This window comes from Cuculus canorus, chromosome 2 (genome assembly GCF_017976375.1).
Source record: "Cuculus canorus isolate bCucCan1 chromosome 2, bCucCan1.pri, whole genome shotgun sequence".
Lineage (NCBI taxonomy): Eukaryota > Metazoa > Chordata > Aves > Cuculiformes > Cuculidae > Cuculus > Cuculus canorus.
Genome location: NC_071402.1, coordinates 146,444,436 through 146,465,666, shown reverse-complemented (window position 1 = coordinate 146,465,666; position 21,231 = coordinate 146,444,436). Strand labels below are relative to the sequence as shown.

At 40.8% G+C, this 21,231-nt stretch overlaps 1 protein-coding gene across 5 annotated transcripts in view; it reads right to left on the bottom strand.

Annotated features, from left to right (window-relative positions):
- CREM (cAMP responsive element modulator) overlaps positions 1-20,285 on the bottom strand; it is a 43,433-nt gene extending 23,148 nt beyond the window's left edge. For 4 of the 5 annotated variants that reach the window (XR_008448863.1, XM_054060639.1, XM_009569270.2 and 1 more), the window contains exons 1-4: positions 15,259-15,314; positions 14,451-14,574; positions 3,808-3,899; positions 3,523-3,668 (exon numbers count right to left, since the gene is read on the bottom strand). Coding sequence is in view for 4 of the 5 variants with exons in the window: in XM_054060639.1 (XP_053916614.1) it covers positions 3,523-3,668; positions 3,808-3,899; positions 14,451-14,574; positions 15,259-15,299 (403 nt within the window). In the remaining variant the exon portion in view is untranslated. Of the gene's footprint in view, positions 1-3,522; positions 3,669-3,807; positions 3,900-14,450; positions 14,575-15,258; positions 15,315-20,127 lie in introns of those variants that run through there. The other variant, XM_054060638.1, reaches the window with a different exon arrangement.
- Positions 20,286-21,231: the final 946 nt, after the last annotated feature.

The window sequence follows — 21,231 nt, the reverse complement described above, 5'->3', positions numbered from 1 at the left end:
TGGGATTGTCCTGACTCAGGTGCAGGACCTTGCACTTGGCCTTGTTGAACTTCATGAGGCTTGCACAGGCTCACTTCTCAAGCCTGGTGAGTCCCTCTGGATGGCACCCCCTCTCCAGAGCACCAACTAGACCACTCAACTTGCTGTCTTCCACAAACTTTCTGAAGCTGCACTCAATTCCACTGCCCACATCCCCAGTAAAGATCTTAAATAATACTGGTCCCAATGTGGACCCCTGAAGGACACCACTCATCATTGGTCTTCACCCAGACATCAAGCCATTAACCACAACTCTGAGTGTAACCCACCCAGCCAACTCCTTACCCAGTGAATAGTCTAGCCATCAAATCCATATCTCTTGTGATAATTAAAATGTTCCTGGAACTTTTAGATGACAACCAAATTCCTAAGAATTAGCAAACTTTTTTCTCCATGCAAAAAAGATACCTAAACCACAATCATTGTACTTAAATGGTCTGAGATGGTGCAAAAGTCACATTTAAGTACAGATTCAGGATTGCCAACTCCAGTGATTTCACTATCAGATTCACAATATTTGAAGACATCCTTGAAGGTTCAGCTCTGCTTATTGGAGTAGATGATCTGCTAGACACCCAAATGAGTTTTGGAGATAGCCAATTTCAAACATTCTGTCTTGACAATAGTAGGTTATCTTGAAAGGGCAACATCAGTTAATAACACTCCAAAGAGCACTGAAAAACTATTGATCAGTAAACAATTATTAGTAAGCTAAGACAATAGTAACTATCTAATAGAAGCTCAGATAATTCTACTACACTCCCAAAAATTTATCTACCAAAATGGCCAGATCCCACCAGCTAAATTAGCTTCTTTTTGGGGAAAATCGGAAATTCTTCTCACGCTGAATGAAGCACTAAGTCTCGTCTGCAATACAGACAGAGTATAGAGTGAAGAGAGTTCAGCACTGACCTCCAGTTCTACCCTCAAAATAGAGAATATGTAACATGCGAAACAGCTAGGTGCTGCACAGAAGCTCTGTAAGGCATTGGGTCAGGGTTGTTGGGGGATGAGATGGGAACAGGGAATGAGAGGAGCAACTGTTGTTTTGGTCTGGCCTCCAAAGCAGAAAGCACCCAACTTGCGAGCAGGCTAGAGGAGATAAGTAAGAAAAATAAATCATTGTCTTGTCTATTACATATGCGACCCAGGACAAGAGCAGGTTCTTGGCAGCATGGAAGCTTCCCAGCAGGACTTGTAGCCTCTGCCTCCCAGAGAAGTTATACACATTTGAATTCTGCCTCTCACAAGGTTAGCACCAAAATGGTATGTCTACACGATCACAGTACCATACCACATAAAAAAAAGTTTGGGTTCTTGAAGCAGTAATACATCAGCACAGAACCATACAAAGTCCTTGGCTCACCAGTGACTCCGAATAAACAATTGTCACAGCTGTCCCACAATTATTTATTCAGATCACAATCCAGTACTTCCTAAACAAGACTAAATTAACTCCAGCAACTCTCTTCCTTACAGCACCAATTGCTGTTGTATTACCAGAACACCACACTTTCCCTACACCATTCAGTGTTCCCATCTTAACCACTGCACAGACTTCCATTATGCTGGAGCTCTACTGGAAACTAGAGCAATAAATTGGGTACAAGACTTCCCTGGACAGTCCCAGGAGCTGTATATCATGCAGGTGGGTCTAAGTGGCAATTTCTCTTGTAGCTAGGGCTGGAGACTATACTAATGCTATTCTTTGAGTATGATCAACAACTCTAACCCAGAAAAATAAGATCTTTCTGTCCCTTCCAAAACTGGGAAAAGCAACTAAAGTTGGTCGTCCCCAAAAGACTTCTTACTTCTCCAACTGTTAAAAATCTGTCCTAAGACAGCAAACAGCCCAAACTTATGAGGGACTGATGGAAAAAGAACTAGTAATTTTTACTTCCCATGCATCATTTCAGACAGAACATCATGCTATGCACAAGTAGGCAGGGGTAGTTGATTCACATACTCCAAGTACACAAAAACACTAGCACAGTTCGACAATCACCACAGGTGATGCAAACCTATTTTTGTTTTTCCAGTATTCCATAACCAACATGACAGAACTACAGCCAACAGAGTAGGTTTGTAGTCAGATCAGGCTCATACACAGGATACCACCTTATGCAAAACTATCCACATCTAGTTGGTCATGCCTAAGAGTCTGTCTTCTTCCATAAGCCAAAGTCAAGAAACTAGGAGGAAGGAGATATTTGGAAACCACGGCATCATACCACTTTTGCTGGTAAAAAAGAAAGCAAAGAACAGCCATCATAGGCGGCTAATAGAAATAATGGATTTGTTTTTCAGAAATTTACCTATCAAATTCTTCCAAAAATAGTTATCCTTGACATCTAGACACCAACATACAGTCAAAATTATCTTTTTAACTAAACTGCCTTTCCTATGCAGTAACAAAGAGAAGAGTACAGAAAATAAATGTGGTAACACAGTATCTATCCTAAAACAGAGCACAGTACGGATGGCTACAGTGACACTGCAGGACTACTTCTTCATTGCCATGGACACTGTACAAGCTTTGCTGGACGCCAGCAGAAGAGAACCCACGCAACCAATGCTGGCCAAGGACAGAAGAGTACTCAGATACAACAATGGTAAGCAGATGTAAAGACATAATATAGGAAAATCTACTTTCTCAGAGTTGATGATTACTTTAGTTACATAAATTAAAAATAACTGAAGAATTCTCAGGGTGATTAGAACACAGCTAGAGAGCCATTCTATACTCTCTTATGTGCCACTGCAGTGTTTTAATAGAATTCTGCTCTCTTGTTGCAGGAAAAAAAAACCAAAACACAAAAACCCCACATAAAGTCTTCTGCAATTTTCCTGTCATTATATCAAAGGGAAAATATCTGCATTTCAGTGTGGTTACACACGGAAAGACATGAAAAAAAAGAACTGTAGAAGTGAAGCTTTGTCCAATATATAATTAAAAAAAGTTACTAGAAAGTTATCCCTCAGATAAGTGAGCCCAAATAAGCTATGGGGAGCAAGTTAAACAATATTTTTAGCATAAATGCAGGAATTGGAAAAATAGAAAGCATAGAACTGCAACTCTTAACTTCTAACTTGTGTTTGGATGAAGTATCAAATGTTGGTGGCCACAATTCACGTTAATTCTGCACTAATACACTGAAAGGCACAGTAATTTTAAACTGCAATGATTTATAGAAGACTGAACATTCACAGAAAAGTGACAATATTTTTCATTTCACGAGTTTCACCTCCACATTTTTAATGCTTAGGAGTTCTAGACGGAATAAATCTAGCATCCAACAAACGTTGCAATGACAGACTATAATGCCAGTGTTAGAAAAAACAAAATTGAAATTATTCAGAAACATAGCAACTTTCAGTACTTTTTACCAAAACCCAGCATCTCTACTTCATTATGGAATACTCAGAAACAAAGTTGTTCCTACATATATTCGGTAACATCACATAGCATCTCTGATAACATACTGTATTGCCCTGTGTGAGTATGATACAGGCTGGCTGGCATGGTCATTGCAGACATTCCAGAAGGTGTTCCTTCATCCTCTGAATTTTCTTCTTCTTCAATTTTTGGTACTGCAGGAGCATCTGATGAGAGTTCATTCAAAATTTTTCTAAAAAAGAACGTAAATAATTTTGCATATTTGAAATTCCATATGCATAAAAAAACTTAATCACTGGCTTTTATCAGACAGGTTTGCCTTAATATATAAGTTGCCTTTGAAAAATAAAGCCAAAAGAAGAAGTCCTTACCGGTATGAAGGCCGTCTTGAAAGGATTTCCCTACGTTTTCGAGAATCAATCACACCTTCTGAATCTGCAGATTCATCTGTAAATGATGTTACCTGTAAATAGCAAAGTTTCTGAAATTCGTAACTTCATAAAAAAATAAGAGCAACAGAGCAAAACATTATTTTAAGAAATTCCTTCCATGTTTGCATGCACAAAGTTTGTACACTTATTTATCATTAATCATGTGATCTTGCAATTCTGTTTCCAAAGCAAATCACATATTATGAGGTTAGCAACACTGAGCCACTGAGATAACATCTTCCATTTGAAAAAAAAAAAATAAAATCTAGGTTTCTGTTTGTGAATGACACCTAGAAAGAGTATGGAAGACAGATTTCTTTAAATACAAAAATATACTATTTAATCAGGTTTTAAAGTGAAATTAAACATTTAAAATACAGAATACTGCACTAATACACCTTAACTAACAGTATACAGAACAAAGCCTCTTCACAACCACATCAAGACTATATAGAAAATAAGTTCATTTAAATATGCACATTAATTACACTTATCAACAGATATTCATAAACACAAACACACTGCTGATAGCAACACTGTGTGAGTTTTAGAAACCCCTAACAAGTCCACAATATCTTATTATCTCAGACCTTTATTAGTAGTATTTGCACAGGTCCTTTTTCTCCTACAATTACCCAAATTAAGGCCTGGAGATGAATCACACTCTTGACCAGCAACTACGTTATTACAGAGAACTGAAAGTGATTATTGAACAAGGCAAACAGACTATTTTCTTCATTTAACTACTAAGAACCACTGACGTGCAAGATTTCCAAATTGGAACACTGTAGTAAAGTGTGGAAAAATGACCTTGTCACATAACAAGAGACCATACTGCAGTTTCACTCAGACCAAGTACTGTATTAAGCTAACACCATAAAAACACAAGTAACTAGAAGGCTTAAGTGTTCAACCTGGGTGCAGTGGAGGCTTCCAGCTCAGGAAAGCCAAGGAAGTGCTCTAGAACTAATGCAGCTGCTAGTTTGGAAATTTGTAGGTTTGGGTCACACCAACCCAAACTTACAACACCACACCTAGAAAGAACTACAGATTACTGCAGAATGAAGCTCTCATCACTTGTCAGTTTTATTACATTCCTGTTCTGCACAAAAATATCTAAAACAGCTTCATTTTGATGGATAATAGGTAGGAAGTGTAATTAAAACTCTACACCTGCCTAATTAAAAAAAAAAAGACGACCACCTTAAAATAATGAGAGGTACTTCTGTGTGTCTACAGATGTACAGCTCCAAGCCAGACTTCAGAGCTGACTGGCCAGAGATACGAGAGTTGCAGGAAGCTGGTATTCATCTCTTTGCAGGATTGACCATGCTGACCAGCAAAGATCTTCTGAAAGGCATCTCTCTCCAGTGCCCTACTGCAATCCGCTTGTGTATCAACCTTCAAGCCTCTGGCATAAACCTTCAAAACTAAGACAGTATTACACAGCTGAAAGCCTGGGCATCCCATCTCAAAACAGAACTCGCATTCTGCGGGGCAGTGGTGGTGGTGGTGGGAACTATTCATCACAGGACAAACAGTAGGAAAACAAGAACTTAGTGCCTTTTAAACCTTCCTGCTCCACGTAGGTTTACCGACAGAAACCCCTTGTTTGTGAAGAAGGCCAAAGAAGTCAGAAACAGTCGTAGTTAGGGAAAAAGCTAAGGAAATCACAAGGCGATTTAAGAATTTTAATGTGGAAGAGGACATTTTCTACAAAAAAATTTGAAAGTTCTAATATTCATCAAGATAAAGATAAAAAAATTAACGTTTCAGCATGTTCTAATAGCAAGCAACCATGTTCACAACGCTAACCAAGAGAAGCCATTGCCACTTTCTCCTGGACTTCATTCAGACTCCAACTTGAGCACATTGCTCTGTGTTCAAACAAATTTAACCTCAAGCTCATGTTAGTCTACCAATACCCAATACATTACAGTGGGGAGCAAGTATAAAAGTCAGTTAACAATCTGAACTTCAAACCCTCCAGCAAGTAAAACGACATTAACTAAACAATAAGGAACATGGCACAGATAAGCTGTTTCTTCATCCCCAAAGCATCAGCACCACAAGAAAAATGTTGAACACCTGGTTTAAGCTGCAGGTGTCCAAGGGAGAAGTCATGCAAGCTTTAACATCAGCCTTCAGCATATTTTAAAGCAAACTGATATCATTTCCCAAGATCTCCACTGTCTGGCAGAGATAGGTTATCAAGTTAAAGCCAAATGATCTGGAGGAAATGCCAGGTGGCAGGAAAAAGTACTTAAGAGGATCACAGATGGGCAGAACAAACTGTCATGGAGTCTTACACAGCATCTTCAAGCCCTTCTTGAAGAGTTGCCTTATTTGCCACTAGCATGACTAAACCAAACCAACACAAAACCCTGGAAGTAACTAGTCAGTATTAATAAGGACACGCCTTTCCTGTCTCTACTCCTTTGGGGAAGGGAAGACAGACGAGTTCACTCAATGCAAAAAATAGCTGACTTGCACTGCCTAAGAGGATACAGCAGCAGCTGGCAAGAGATTCCAGAGAAACTGTTCCTTCTGAGCTTTGGAGCAAGTCCTTCATATTCACATTTATGTCCTTACTATGCTGACTTGAAGACAAGCAGTGACAGAAACTGGGAATGACTGTAATATGATGAAGTTCACTAAATTACAGTTACAAAGAACTCCATTTAGAAAAGTCTATTTTCAATACTCTGACTTGATGTAAAGTTTGACCAAACCCAGGTGTGTTGCCATCTAATGTGCATGTTTCAATAGGGACCTAGAATTTCAAAACCTTACTAGGTCCCATCATCTACACCACCTGCTTACAAACAAAATATACAATACCTGGCCAAAATTTTTTTCTTTTTCTCCAAGATAAATCATACTTACCTATTTTTTTTTATTTATTACACTTCAAAGCTACTAAGACATTTCAAACATTAAAGGTTCTCAAAAGAAACTGACAACACATGTCTTTTCCTTAATATGCTGCAACAGCCGCAGGCAAAACTTTCCATGCATAACAGGTATATAGTCTCTTACAAAGGATATCAATTCTATTTGCAGAAAGCCACTCAGCTGACATTTCACAATCAGATTTTAAGAAAACTAAAGCAAACCCATTCCTCATTATAAGAAATTAATCAATGGAAGGCCAAGTCATTTTCAAAACAAGTTCATTATCGCTAGTCTTTTTGACTATTTGAAAGCTCTGAAAACTGTTCAGCATTCTGCACCAGTCCCTGTTCTGTAACATCAGCAATTTTAAATATGTGAAAATTTGCCAAATAAATGTTTACTTTGAGGCTGCTATTATTTTTGGTCTTTGCGTATCCACGCCCATAAAAAGCAATACCAGATGCTCTAAGAGGGTATACTAAAACCAACAAGGAATCATTTGACTGTAGTATGTTTACTTTCATTACATCCAGATGTTCTCCAAAAAAACAGTATGAGATACTTACAAATTTCTGAGTTCATAGTCTCGTTAGAAACATCATATTCATAGAATTTAGCAAACTAGAAAACCTGCAAGATACACTAAAGCAAGGCCACGGTATTACACAATCATTGCTACTGTGCAAGTTTAGGATTCCAAGACGTTATTCCTTACAAGATAAACAGGAAACATTAAGGAATGTTTGAAGAGTTGCTACTCATTGGCAATCTGCCACATTCACCTACTCCTCACTTCCCACCCCATAGGAGTAAATCTAGCTGCACTGGTAGGAACAAAGGCAAACTGAAGATGGGGTTGGGGAGAAGAGTTATGGGGCACCAAGTATCCATGAAAACATTACAAAAGAGCTAACCTGTACAGCTTGCATGCGTGGTAACTGAATGACTGAGGGCTTAGAGGCTTGAACTATGCCCTAGACGTGAGCAGTTTGACCAAAAGGCAAAACTGTGACATTTTAAGAGTACACACAACTTTGCCCAGCCCTTGGCTCTCCAACATGAGTATGGAGGATGGGTTAAGAAACAGTTAAACACCTATGGGCTAAGAAGCAGCTCAGTATTTACACTATTATTTTTACTTCTATTAACAGAAATAAATACTTAAGAAGGGAAAACGATTGATCTCAAAGTCAGCATGATGAAACGTCTCTAAACTCAGAAAAGCAAGAGAATGAAAAACATAAATCATACAATAGAAAGAAAAAAAAGAGAGAGATTGTGTTTTTCAAAGTAAACTACACTGAAAAAACTTACTTTCATATTCTGCACGTACAAGAATAAACCCAGGATTAATCTAAAATTCTGGTATTATTCCCTTCCTAGCTTGGTTCTCAGCTCCAAAAGGTATCTGGTATGAGCAATAAAGATAAAAAGATATTACAGTGAGCAGGAAAACGTGCCAAATGCTGAATATAAGGGGGAAAAAAAAAAAGTTTCTATTTTTCTGTAATCACACTAAAGGTTTTTTTGAACTCCAAATATTAAAGAAGCTTTCATTCCTGATCCATAAGCCATTGCATGCCTGGGAAACACTCCTTTCAGGAGGCAAGAAAAAAAATATAACTACTATTAAGATGCACTACCACCAAAAAGACCAGATGTTTGTTCAGATTATCTTGAAGAAACAATGAACGTTTCTAGGAAACAGAGACAGGATCTTGCAATACATTCACTACGTAATTGTTCAATTGTTATAGGAAACTGAACAACTTTTCGGGAAATAGAACAATTGAGGGCTTTTCTAACTCTGAAGTGGAAACAATCACTCCTTCAATGGTATTAAATTACAATATGTAAATAGGACGCACAAGACTTCTTCTCAATCTATAAAACAAATATTAATATCAGAAATTTATCAGAAATAAATACTAGAGATTAAAGGACTGAACCGTTGATCTACTTTTTGTCAAAGCTGACATCAACCTAAACCCAAGCTTCAAGTTAAGAGCATGGAGCAGTCTAAAGGTTTACAAAGCATGCTAACTTCTCAAAGCATTAGAAAGGCAATTTTCAAATTGCAACCAAACCTTTGGATTTACTGCTTTGCAATAGCTGAAATCTGATACAATACTCTGTGTAACATAAAGAACTTTTGAGTACAACACACACAAAACAGTACAAAGTGAAGACTTTCAGCTTGTTCTTAGTACACAACAGGTTAGGTACATATAATCAGGAAGCAATACAGTACTCAAGATTAGCCCCTTATTCACTATAACCACAGAAGGAAAAAGAAACACCACATTCAGCTAATACCCTTTTAAAAAGACTAAATTTTTCAATATCAGAGGATAAATTCTTTTGCTGTCATTAACTCAGAGAAGAAATTAAAGAGCAGGTATAGGGCTGAGGGAAGTGGAGACTGCAGTATTTTAAAACTGTATCAAACCAAAAGTAATTTGTTCATTTATAACTATTTTATATAGCTCAATCTGAGTTGTCAGTTTGTTGAGTTTCCACAAATATCCATTCATATAACCTACAAACTTTATTTTAAAATGTCTGTGATGCTTTCATATTATGTTTATTTTCTTTAACAAAAATGGAAAAAAATTCTTTCCAACTTTTGATTTTCCATCTCTTTTATAAGTATTAGAAATTATTAAAACAATTTCTATCCACACATCCCTTTGTATTGTTTTCATATTGAACACTGAATCAAACTGAAATACTGGAACCCTTTGATGCTTTCATGCATCAATGCTGACTGAAAGACATGGCTAAAAAATGACTTTCTGACATCAGTGATGAGCAATGCTACCTTTAACATCATTACTTCAAGGGCTATCTGGCATGGTGACTGAAAACAATCCACAGTAGCAACTCGGAAACACAGAGGGTGAGGGGAAGCTTAACACATTAAGCACCTGGTTAAACAGTGTAAGTTTTATGTCCCTGGCAACAGCAAAGAGCCTTCAGACGTAATATCCTTTTGGGTTCTATCATCTTCAGTACACAAAAGTCAAGTCTAACAGCTTCACCAATATCACCCATTCACTCTGTTACAGCAGCATGGTTCCACGCTTCATAGGATTGGAACTAGAAGTACTCCCTCCTCCAAGAGGGTAAAGAAAAGCAGCCAGAAAAAAAAAAGATCAAGAACTATCTTCATAGTGAAGCACATACTTCAAACAAAGAGGTTACTCCTCAGTTATCTGACTTCAAGAAGCATTTCCATCTTAACAGTTATACTGTGGATGTAAGCACTCTCGTCACCCAAGGCCAGATAACTTCGTTACAGAGCAACTACAAAGGCCATGTTTACATTCAATCTCTCCTTACTCAAACATTGCTGATATGAAGTACACAGGGCACAGCTCCATCTGATTTCTGTCCTCACTGCAGAATCTAAACACCACAAGGACTCCAGAAGCAAAGTGAAACATACTTCTGTAAAGGCAAGAGGCAAGGCAAGCCCATCCTGGATTCACCTAATGAAAGGCCAAGGACTCAACACACTCGGGCCTAGTAGTCTCAATAGGGAAAAGCCAAAGTCTTGGTCAGTTCCAAAGCTAAAGCTGAGAAGAAACACATAGCTTTAAGGAAAACAGTGTTAGGCTGATTTCAGCGATTTGGTGACAGCATACCCTTGAGGAAACACAAAATGGCAACAACGCTGCAGGTTTGTAATGCTCTAACACAAACTCTGCTACACATCCTGGGCTTGCATTTGGCAAGCTGGTTTTAGAGCCATATTTACACCAGCCTCCCAAACTTCTACAGGGCTCAGTCTTGGAATCAAGATTCAACACGAAGTTTGGTGCCAAGAGCCCACAAGGAGAACACCCCTTAAGGGCTAAACCTTAGGAGTCCCACCTTGTAACATCAATGCACTCCAGGCTCCAGAAAAATCTCTGTTCGCTCTGGAAATCTGGACCCGTGTCTAGTTCAGGGGCAGCAATGAGAGATCAACACATGGTATCTCAGACCAAGACAGGAGACAACTCTACTGGTAGTCAGAACATGACTAACTGAACGATTCCAAGAACTCCTCAAGGATGTAGGATTAAAGAAATTACTACAACTGAAAGGATTCTGTCAAATCTGAAAAGTACATTCCTCTTATAATTTTTATAGATTTATTTAGTGTAACTGTGCACAGGACACCACAGAACACAATACAGACTCTAGCAATCCTGCAAAAGAAACATGCAATTTCTCTTTGAATACTAATGTAGATGTAACTGTTCTGAGATAAAAGTTTGACTAACAACATTATCAGAATATCTCAATGCAAATTACCCTCCTTTTAAGAGCAGCCCTATGCATATCAATATAAGATCCGTGTATGTAAGAAAGAACCCATGGGGCCCATCTCAAAAGAGGTTGAGAATTTTTTCACCTTGCACCTTTGTTTTTCCCCAAGGAGAAGGAACTGAGCTGGTGTACGGGTGTTCTGCACACTTCTAACAGCTTCTGAAGACATCCACCAAAATTTTTACAAATCAATATTTGCTTACCTAATTCTTCTGGTGACTGGATCACCGAAAAAATACCATGTCAATTCATTAACTGGTCAAAAGTGAGGCATGCAAGAAATTCAACCATAAATGCAATTTTAATCCACATTAATAAATTTTATTTAAAGAACCCTTTAAAGACAGAAGAAAATCAATTTTGCTTCAATGGATGAAAGATCAGTCTCATATTTCCTAGTTTCGGATTTACCAATTTTTGCTTTTGCAGAAAAAGTAATTTTACTTTCATCGCCAAAAAAAAAAAATGGAAGAATGTACAGCTATATCTATTACAGAAGCTAGGGAAAAAAAAAAAAAAGAAAAAAGAAAGATGCTATCTTCTCTCTGTCAATAATGTACAATAGGTTCTCCTTAGTGTTGGAGGTTACACCATCACACTATAGAGCTCCATAACATCTTCCCTCTCTCCAAGCAGGGGGGGCAAGAGAAGAAAACCAAAAATACCGCACAAACCCCCATATCCTATGCAGTTGTATCCCTCAGCATTTTGGTAGTCACCTCCTGACCAAAGTCACAATAAAACAAAAATCAAGCAGACTGAAACCCATGAAATTCCATCTGACTATTAAAAAAAAAAAAACACAAAAACAAACACACACCTATTTTTCACTCTAAGAGCAATAAATAAAACTTGTACAGGTGCCCAGAGAAGTTGTAAAGATTCCATCCTTGCAGATATTCACAATCCAACCGGACACAGTCCTGTGCAACCTGCTCTGGCTGACCCTGCTTGCACAGGGGGTTGGACAGGATGATCTCAAGAGATCCCAACCATTCCACGATTCTTTGATAATATATACAGGAAACTACAAATTGAATATTAAAAGATAGCATATAAAAATGCTTTACTTCTGACTGAACAAAACCAAGTCCAAAAAGATAATTGGCTGAAAAAAACCCAAACAAAAGCCCCTCCAAGATGTCTGAAAAGGAATCTCCAGTTTCACAGTAACCAGACACGTTACCTCTTGGTAAGAGCCAAGTTATTCTTTTTTTCTCATATTCCTGCACATTTGCAGGGGAATTAGTAGGAGAGATTATTGGCAGCTGGCATAGGATCCGTTTCAGTCACTTGAAGTGGCTGTCTTCTCCTAACCGCACTCCTCAAGAGGCCGGAGAGAGAGGCGTTATCCGTGCCCTTCTGCAACTGCCAAAATACAGATACCAGACTACCAGCACAGCCACAAATTCCTCGGGAACACAGAGTTTTCCTATCCCATACCAGCCAAAGCAGCCAGAAGACGTTCCACAGGAGGTCCCTGCCTCACACAGGGAATAACCCCTTTTAACATCTGCCTCAAACCTTTACCACAACAAAGCATCTCACCTTCTGAGCCCACCAAGTAAGAACATAAAATAAGAACACCCTCCTCATCTCAAGCCCAAGGAACATCACAAGTCCTTTCAGTGATAGGTGTCCCACTAAGGCCCATTCTACCACTATATGCAGTGGCAATTGAGCCCTCAAGTGCCAAGAACATGAGTGTGGTATCCCAGCTGACCCAGGTGGGCAGTAGCGCTGCAGCCCACTGGTGGCCTCTCAGCTTCACTGTTGTGAAAGTAGTGGCACTAAGACATCAACCCCAATCTTCCGGATGACCGGGGAAGAACACTGACCAGAGCCACCAGCTCAGAGGAGCCCTGACAGGTTCCAGCAAGCTCTCAGGCCATCTGGCCAAAAAGAGAGACTCCCACATGTAACTCCGGACAGTTATCCTGAGCCTTCAAAGTGAGCCACACATGTTTCATTTTAGTGCTAACTGACGGAGATCCATCAGTAATACAGAGTTGTAACTGAGCGACCTGAGGCCTATGCCTAGTATGGGTGAAGCTTCACAGGCAGTACGCGAGCACAAAATGCAGATAAACAAAGCGTTTTCCCTGGGTGCCCGGCAGAAGCCTTCTTAGGCCATCAATGGCAGCTTTGTCCCTAGATCAGCATTAAAAATTCCACATGACAATTCACCAGTCTCTTCTTCAGAAACCACTGCACAAGATAATAGATTTTACATGTAAATCATCCTACACAATTAAAACAAAAAATTTGAACTAAACTGTGCAAGAAACAAAAAATGAGGGACAACATCAATAGAGCAAAACCCATAAAATTCTTGGTTTCATGCTCCATTCTTAAAACAAAACAAAACAATAGTATTCCTAGCGCTGCAGGCATCAAACCCACTACAAATGCCACAGGTAACAAAACCAACACAAAAGCGTTCATCAATCCTTTGCAGTCTTTGTGTCTGAAGACCCAACAAAAAATAGCTGCATTCAGTCTTGAAAACATACCTATAGTGTAAATCAATTATCTATCATACCAAACACATGGCATCAAATCTTACCAAATAATTTCTAACTTCTGATGATGAAGAGATTCTGTAACACCTTTTTTTTTTAAATCAGTCCCTTTATTTCACAACAAGTTTTTGAAGATCCTCCTGAGGGGTCTATACAGCTTCTAGAAGCTATAATTCTTAGTACAGGCAAGAACACTATTTCTCTCAAGTGCTGAATGTATGAGTGCATGTTTTTAATTCTTGATAATTATTATCATGTCATCTTTTATCCATTAACTACCGAAGAAGAATCCCGGTATGACTACCATATAGAACACGCAAGGTGTATTTTTAGAACTCCAGACACTGTCAGTGGATGCACAGGGATGAAACAAAACAAGCATACATTAAAAAAAGTACTTGCAAGAAGACAAAACACATTCCATACAAAAACTGGAACTAGAAAAGAACCACAGTTATTTTTATTCATTTTTCATTTCACACATATTTTAAGATATACACGTTTTAGCTATATTTGATCTTGCAGCCACCTCATCTCTTTAAGGCTCCATTCCCATCTCCATAATAAACATAATCATCTTGGAAAAGCAAAAAAAAAAAAAAAAAGTACCTACTGATCAATCTGAGAAGCTCAGTCACTTCGAAGCATTACCTTTTAACAGACCTAATGTTATAACTGTCCTTTGTTAAATACCACAGGTGTAGTTCAATATGCCTTTGCTCTATTTTTCCTATTTAATAACAAGATTTACAGAACCTGAGAACTCCATACAAATTGATAATTTAAAAATCGTAGCAGTTTTGAGTATAACTTTATTGATCCTTCCCATTTTTCTACATTTCAACTTACATCAGATGCTGCAGAAATCTGACTTCGGCCTGGCTGATTCCGAAGGTGACCAGTGTCCCTCTCCAGCACAGATTCCACTGCATTGTCATCCTGCTGCGATTCAACCATTTCCATGGTCATGTATCTAAAAGTTAAGTACATAGATATCTAAATAATGTAATATAGGGAGGTATATTAGACACCTAGGGAGAAAACAGCAATCCCAGACTTATATCTGGAGCAGACAACTAACTAGTAACAAAAAATAAATCCATTTCTTTCCAAACTATCAGATTAACTGAAGTCTTTTCTTCCTATTCTCCTGTATTGCAATGCTCACTAATATATCCAGGAGCTCTAAAACAAATATTCTGGAAAGCTGCAGGGAGAGGCAGTTCTGGAAATGGTTCTTAAGAAAGGGTCAAGCACAGAGTGCCAGGGTCCTGTGCAGGGTCAACAGCAGGGCTAGGAGCACAGCACTCCAGTGTCCCACCAGCACTGCCTGCAGCAGGTCCCTCACACCTGACGTCTCCCGCTGGACAAGGCTCAAGTTGACTACCATGTGCTGCTACAGCCCTCTCGAGCCTTCTGAGATGCTGACCCCTAGCTGGGATCTACCCTTCAATTGTCTGTAAACTACTTGTGGCTCAAGACCCACAACAATTCTTCTTTTCAAGTTTAAAATTAGGGTAAGTTTCAATTCAAGTTTAAAAGTAGAGTAAGCTTCACAGAAGAATAAGCCTCTCCCTGACCTTCAATCGAAACTATGAGCTTAATTAATTCCCTAGAAAAACTTCCAAATATATCTGCTATATAAAAATGTAATTACCTGGCAGTAGCTTTTCGGTATTTCTTGGCATACTTAGTCATAATGGAAGGTGTGTGTTTTAAAACAAGAGCTCGGTTCTCTTCCGCTCCCTTCCTCTCCTACCAAACCCTGCACTGAAGGTGCAACATTAAACAGGTGATGTCACAAAGATTGCCATGGCAACAGGTCAGTTTACAAACAGAACAGAGACAGGACAGGGTCAGGCAGCAATAAGCAGGCAGGCAGGATGCCTGTGGCCCCACTCCCACCTATACCTCACTTACACAAGGAGTTGAGGCTGCAAAAGGAAGATGCGACGTAGTTGTGGGCTTTTAAGAAGCAGCAGATATCGCTTCCTCGAGTTCAGTTACTGCAACTAGGGGATGGCAAGCCCAGCTGAACTCAAAGTTCAACTGTTTAACTGGTTGATAGTTACCGCAGTTCTTCTCAGCTCTTAACACTGAGAGATGGGAAGAGATGGGGAAGCACGTCTGCTATGCGCCTGACCCCGAAGGTCCTGAACTTAATCCTACACATTAAAAGCTAACTACATTAAAACAAAGTAAATGTAAACCCAGCTCCTTTCGTGGCACAATTTTACAGAATATTCCACAATCTTGGAGAAGTTAATTTTATTTAGGAATCACCCTTTTTGCCTAACTGAAGAGAAGCATATTTCTAGCTGGTATTCCTCTAATGGCATTCCAGGGATCAGACCGAAGAGCGCTATGGCGAGTGGTAGCCAAGCTGCACACAATTCAAGATTTTTTAAGAGTTAACAGTAGTGTTTCTGCCAACAGAAGTTACGTACTCTATAACAGTATCAATTCAGGTTAGGTTCATAAGGAGACATTTTACACCTAAAATCTTTCTACATTTCTGTCTTGTTAGTTACCACTAATTACCTTTTTCTCTATATATAATCTAAATAAGTATCTACTAAAATTCACCAAAGTTAAGCAACTCTGGGAAAAATGTTTTCAGCAAGCTTTCCAACACAATTTTCCATAACAAGATGTTTATCTATTAGATTATTCTGGGTTCATCTATACATTACGTGCAACAACAATAATAAAAAAGTAGAAAAAATATGTTCTTCCTTAGTAAACTGGGACCATCCACAGAATCTCAAACATAAAAAGCTCTATCTGGTTCATGTAAGAATGCCTCCACAAGCTTCAGAACAGCTCACACACCAAGGGAGATTAAATAACGCATAGGTACTGGCAACATATTAATTGTAATCTCTTCCTAAAGATAGGAATATAGTCAGAATTAATTCACTTTATACAGGCCTCGAAGTATTTTCTTATCCAAAGCCATCTGTCACAGAAACAGCTGGAAATAAGCCCAAGTATTTTTATTCCCACTGGATGCATGTCATAGAATTTTTAACTGGAAAAATGCATTCTTCACAATGAGAAAAGTAGGGTTTATTTTTCAATTTTAGCATATTTCCTCACTGATTGCAGAACACTACAAAATTATTTTAATTTTATGACTTTGTTTATTAGGATTTTTCTCCCAAATTGTTTTCATCTGCTGTGCTCCACTAACTGAGTTACCAAACAGCTCTGAAAAGAGCATCAGCCAAGGGAAAAAAACTAATAACAAGTTATTCCTAGTATTTTACAAAACACAGTACAAAGAAAGGACTTTTTCTATTATCTCCATTACATTAGAAAAACAACAGCACACATTTTACATGCCAATGAAGTAACAAATATAATTAAGACTTATGACATACATGACAATTTTTAGAACCTAAATAGATTTCCATCTATAACTATGCATATTCCTACTCAATGCAAATATTTCCTTTTTTTTTCTCCACTGCTGTAAAATGCAACTGTTATCCTAGAACGCAGCAAAATACTCTTTCTAGAGAAGCTAAAATCTTCTTTTTTTAAGAACCTGGTAATTCTAGTATGTTTGTAGGAGAGCCTTGACTAAAAATCCCATCCAAATATAAAGACCTAATTAGAGCCTATAAAAAAAAAAACCAAAAGTAACAAAGGACACAAGTACTTTTCAAAGACAACACTAGTTATCTTGGTATAAAAATTCAATGAGAGAGATTACTGAAACCAAAACACCAGTATCATAATTCAGACACTTTACAAGATTAGGAAACTTCAACAAACCTAACTATAGGGGATTACTGAACATGCAGGCGAAGATGAGTTGCAGTCACTTGATCCCAGGGGGTCAGACATAGTCCAGCCGCACGGGGCCACGTCACTTCACATGGGCTCGTGCATAGCTCAAGGCCCTGTATACTAAGGAACCCCTGAACTGCACAGTCCAGTCCAGGCTATCACTGTCTTTAGTGTGTGCCCATAAACTCTTAAATTTCTATAACCTGAGTTGCACAGGCTTTGTATTTCCTCTATTATCTCACATATAATTCTGCTATGAATATACTGAAGTGTTTTTAATAAATGTACAGAAAAACACAGAGCAAGACCATAACTATTTTTTCTAAAACATCAGTAAGACAGACTATGGTAAGAAACAGCTATTAACCCAATCCAGAAACTACCAAGATAGTTTCCACATGTATCACACACAGTCCACACTGCAAACAAATTATAACTTAATTATTGCTTTCTAGTTTCTAAGAAAAAAGAAAAAACTTTTGCCAAGCATTTAAAATCCTTTATAAGGATGTTTCAACAGTAATACACATCACACTTGGAAGTTTACATTACCTTCCTCCTATTTTAAAAGAAAACCAAGCAAACAGTTTTAAGGTATATGGTCTTAGGTTCTGTTTAAAATTATACATTTTTCTTCACTGTATGATTAATAATGTACAAAGTTTAGCCTTATATTCAGTTCTAATACATTCATATTTTCCACCTTCGTTCCTTACCATCACTGAACAGTAATTGTAAGTACTAGTCTACATTTTTAAATTAATAAACAAGTTATACCTCTCCCCTCCCACAGAAAGGGGGCAAAACCCAGCTTTCCATAATGTAGGCAAAGACACTTGGTTCTTCATTCTTCCTACAAAACAGCAGAGAAATCTTCTGGATGTGGCAGGAGGTTTAACTGTTACCTTGCTGGCAACATTTCAATATGTATCAGCACATTTACTACAGTCCCTGAGACTAAGGTACAGAAGGTCAGCAGCAGGTAAGCATTGATTAAGAAGATGCCTATAGTGCACATCAAAAGCTTCTTCAGCTGACAGCAGCAGCATCCCTGATGGGACGATACTGACAGGCAGCATTCAGCTAAAGAACCCTACCCGGGTGACCCAGAAAATTGCAAGTCCCTTACAGCTAAAGGTGTGAACCTTATACATTTTTGTCCATACAAAAAAGATTAAGGATAGCATCCTTATCAAGATGTGTTCTCGCATAACAGAGAGCACAAAAAATCCTTTCACTTTTCTCCAACACTGATGTTTGTCTTACAATTACATCACTGAATATTAATATAAATATTTAATGTCTGTCTGGTAAACCTAAATGGCATAAACAAACTGGTACAGTGTTTTGAATAACTAGAAACGTGACTGTCTAATTAAATACCCAGAGACATTTTAAAGACAACTTCTTTATTTCAAAAATACTTTATAGATCAGAGACTGTTTACAAAGGTAGTTATTACAAAGGAAATTGCAGGAGGCTGAGAACTACGTTTCAGCCCTTGCTCCAAATCTCTTTGAAGGCTTTTATTACAGGGAAGTTACTCGAGAGCAAGGATGTGAATTTACAAACACCTACTTGGCATTTATTGATGACCCCACGGTGTGGAAACTCACAGAATGCACTGGTCTTGGAAAAGCACTGCGTTTCCAAGTATTAAGTGTGTAATCTGCTTTACGAAGCACACTGACTGTCAAGACGGTCACAGCATTCACCCGGGGACAACGCGCAATGGTGCCACAGACCCGACCAAAACTATTAAAGTTTTCAGTACCTCACACTAAGTTTCTTGCGTCTCCTAAACTATAATGTGGTTCCATTATTTTCTTCCTAGAATATCATAACCCTCAAAAAACCTATGTATTTTGGAGCCCGGCCTGCCTGCTGCCCCCGTGCCCGCCGCGCCCGGACAGGGCAGCGCCGAGCCCGCCGGGCGGAGGGCACAGGCTGCGTTCGGAGGAGTCCGGAGGGCCCACACAGACCCTGACCGGGAGCAGCGCTGAAGCCTCAGCGCCCCGGGATCGTGTCAGTACTCCCACCGCGCTGCTCCGCTCCGCACCGAGCGAGATGCTGAGCGGCGGGGCTCGGAAAACCCGAACGTAACCGGCCCTCCCTGCCGGGGCCGAGCCGGCTGCTCCCTTAAGGCTCGCCCCGGAGGGAGGACCCGAGCCGCAGCAGCACCTGTTCTCCCGGCTGCATGGGAGCGAGGAGCCCCCACACTCCCCTGCCCGGGCTGGCACGGAGCGGCGAACCCGTACTCTCCCTCTTCCTGGGCTGTAAAGGAGAAGGACGCCCCGCACGCTCCCCGTCCCGGGCTGTAAAGGAGCGGGGAACCCCCACGGTCCCCCTTCCCGGACGGTAAAAAAAGACAGACGCCCCGCACGCTCCCTTTCCCGGGCTGTATTGGAGCGAGAAGCCCCTCATGCTCCTCTGCCTGGGCTGCTGTAACGTACAACAACCCACACGCTCCCCTGCGCGGGCTGTAAAGGAGCGAGGAGCCCTCACGCTCCCGCAGCCGGGGACCGAGGCGAGCAGCCCCCGCGCGCTCCCGCACGACGCCGGGGCCGCGCCTCCCGCGCGCGCGCGCTCCCGCACGGCGGGCCGCACAGCGCCCCCTGCCCCGCCGCGCTCCCTCCGCGCCGCCGGGGCCGCCCGCCGCGCTCCCCCGCTCCAAGCCCGCGGGGGGTCGGGCCGCGCGCGCACCCGTGTCCCCGCCCCCTCCCGCACTCACCCGCCGCCCCGTACGTGCTGCCCCCGTCACAGGGGGGTGGGGGGGACTGCGCCGGGCGGAGTCGCGCGTCGGTCTCACGTCAGCACTGATGCGGCCGCGCCGCCGCGGGGGCGCCGAGGAAATGGCGTCGGTGGCGACTCCCAGCCCCGGCGGCCGCGGAAGGAGGAGGAGTCGCGTCTCGGGCGGCGGCTACGATTGGCTGCGCGGCGCCCAACGGCTGCGGGGACCGGCCAACCGCCGCCGTGAGGCCGCGGGCGGGACAGGCCGTTGGGGTGGGGCGGGTCCGCGCTGAGGCGGGGGGGGTGGGGCGAGGCCGCGGAGCGCGGCGGCCCCGTGCTGGGGGATTGCGGGGGGAGGCCGTGGACCGGGGCGGCTCCGCTCGAGGGTTTGGGGGATGCGGAGTGAGGCCGAGCCTGCCCCAAGCCCCGCCGGGTCGTCCTGGTCGGTGCGCGGCAGCGAAGCCCCGCGGCTGCCACCACGGCTGGCTTTGCGTTCCTCTCCTGACCGAAAGCATCGCCCTTACGTCAGTCATCCCCGATATTGCGTGTTTTTCCTTTTGTGAGAGTTAATTGATAACTTTTGCTGCGGTTGGTTTGTATATTTAATTATCTCGTCGTATAAATCCATCTTGTAAGATGTTGCTGTTGTAAGTCAAGAGAGAACTTGTCCTAGGGCTGCGGGAATTTATTAATATGCTTTATGAAGCTGTTGTAGGTCAGGAGACAACCTAAGGGAGTCTCCAGACATGGTTGGATAAGCTAAAAAGAGAATGGACATCCTTTAAGGATTTACGCAGTTCTTTGTCTAAAACTAGTGTATATACCCACTGCTTTTATAAGATGTTATGCCTTTTTTTAGAAGGGCATCCAATTCAACACTGAATTGTAAAATAAAAATATTATTGTCTTTGCTTTGAAGACTTTGTCCTTTACAATATTTTACCAGTGAATAAGTGTTTCCCACACTTTTGAAGGATGGCAACATCAGAAATTGCCAAGAGATAAGGAGCAATGTGCATGTTCGCCCGCTCGCTGCCACAGGTTGCACTGAGTGCCAGGAGTCCTGCGTGGTTTGTGCCGTGTGTCTGAGCGGTGTTTCTTCCAG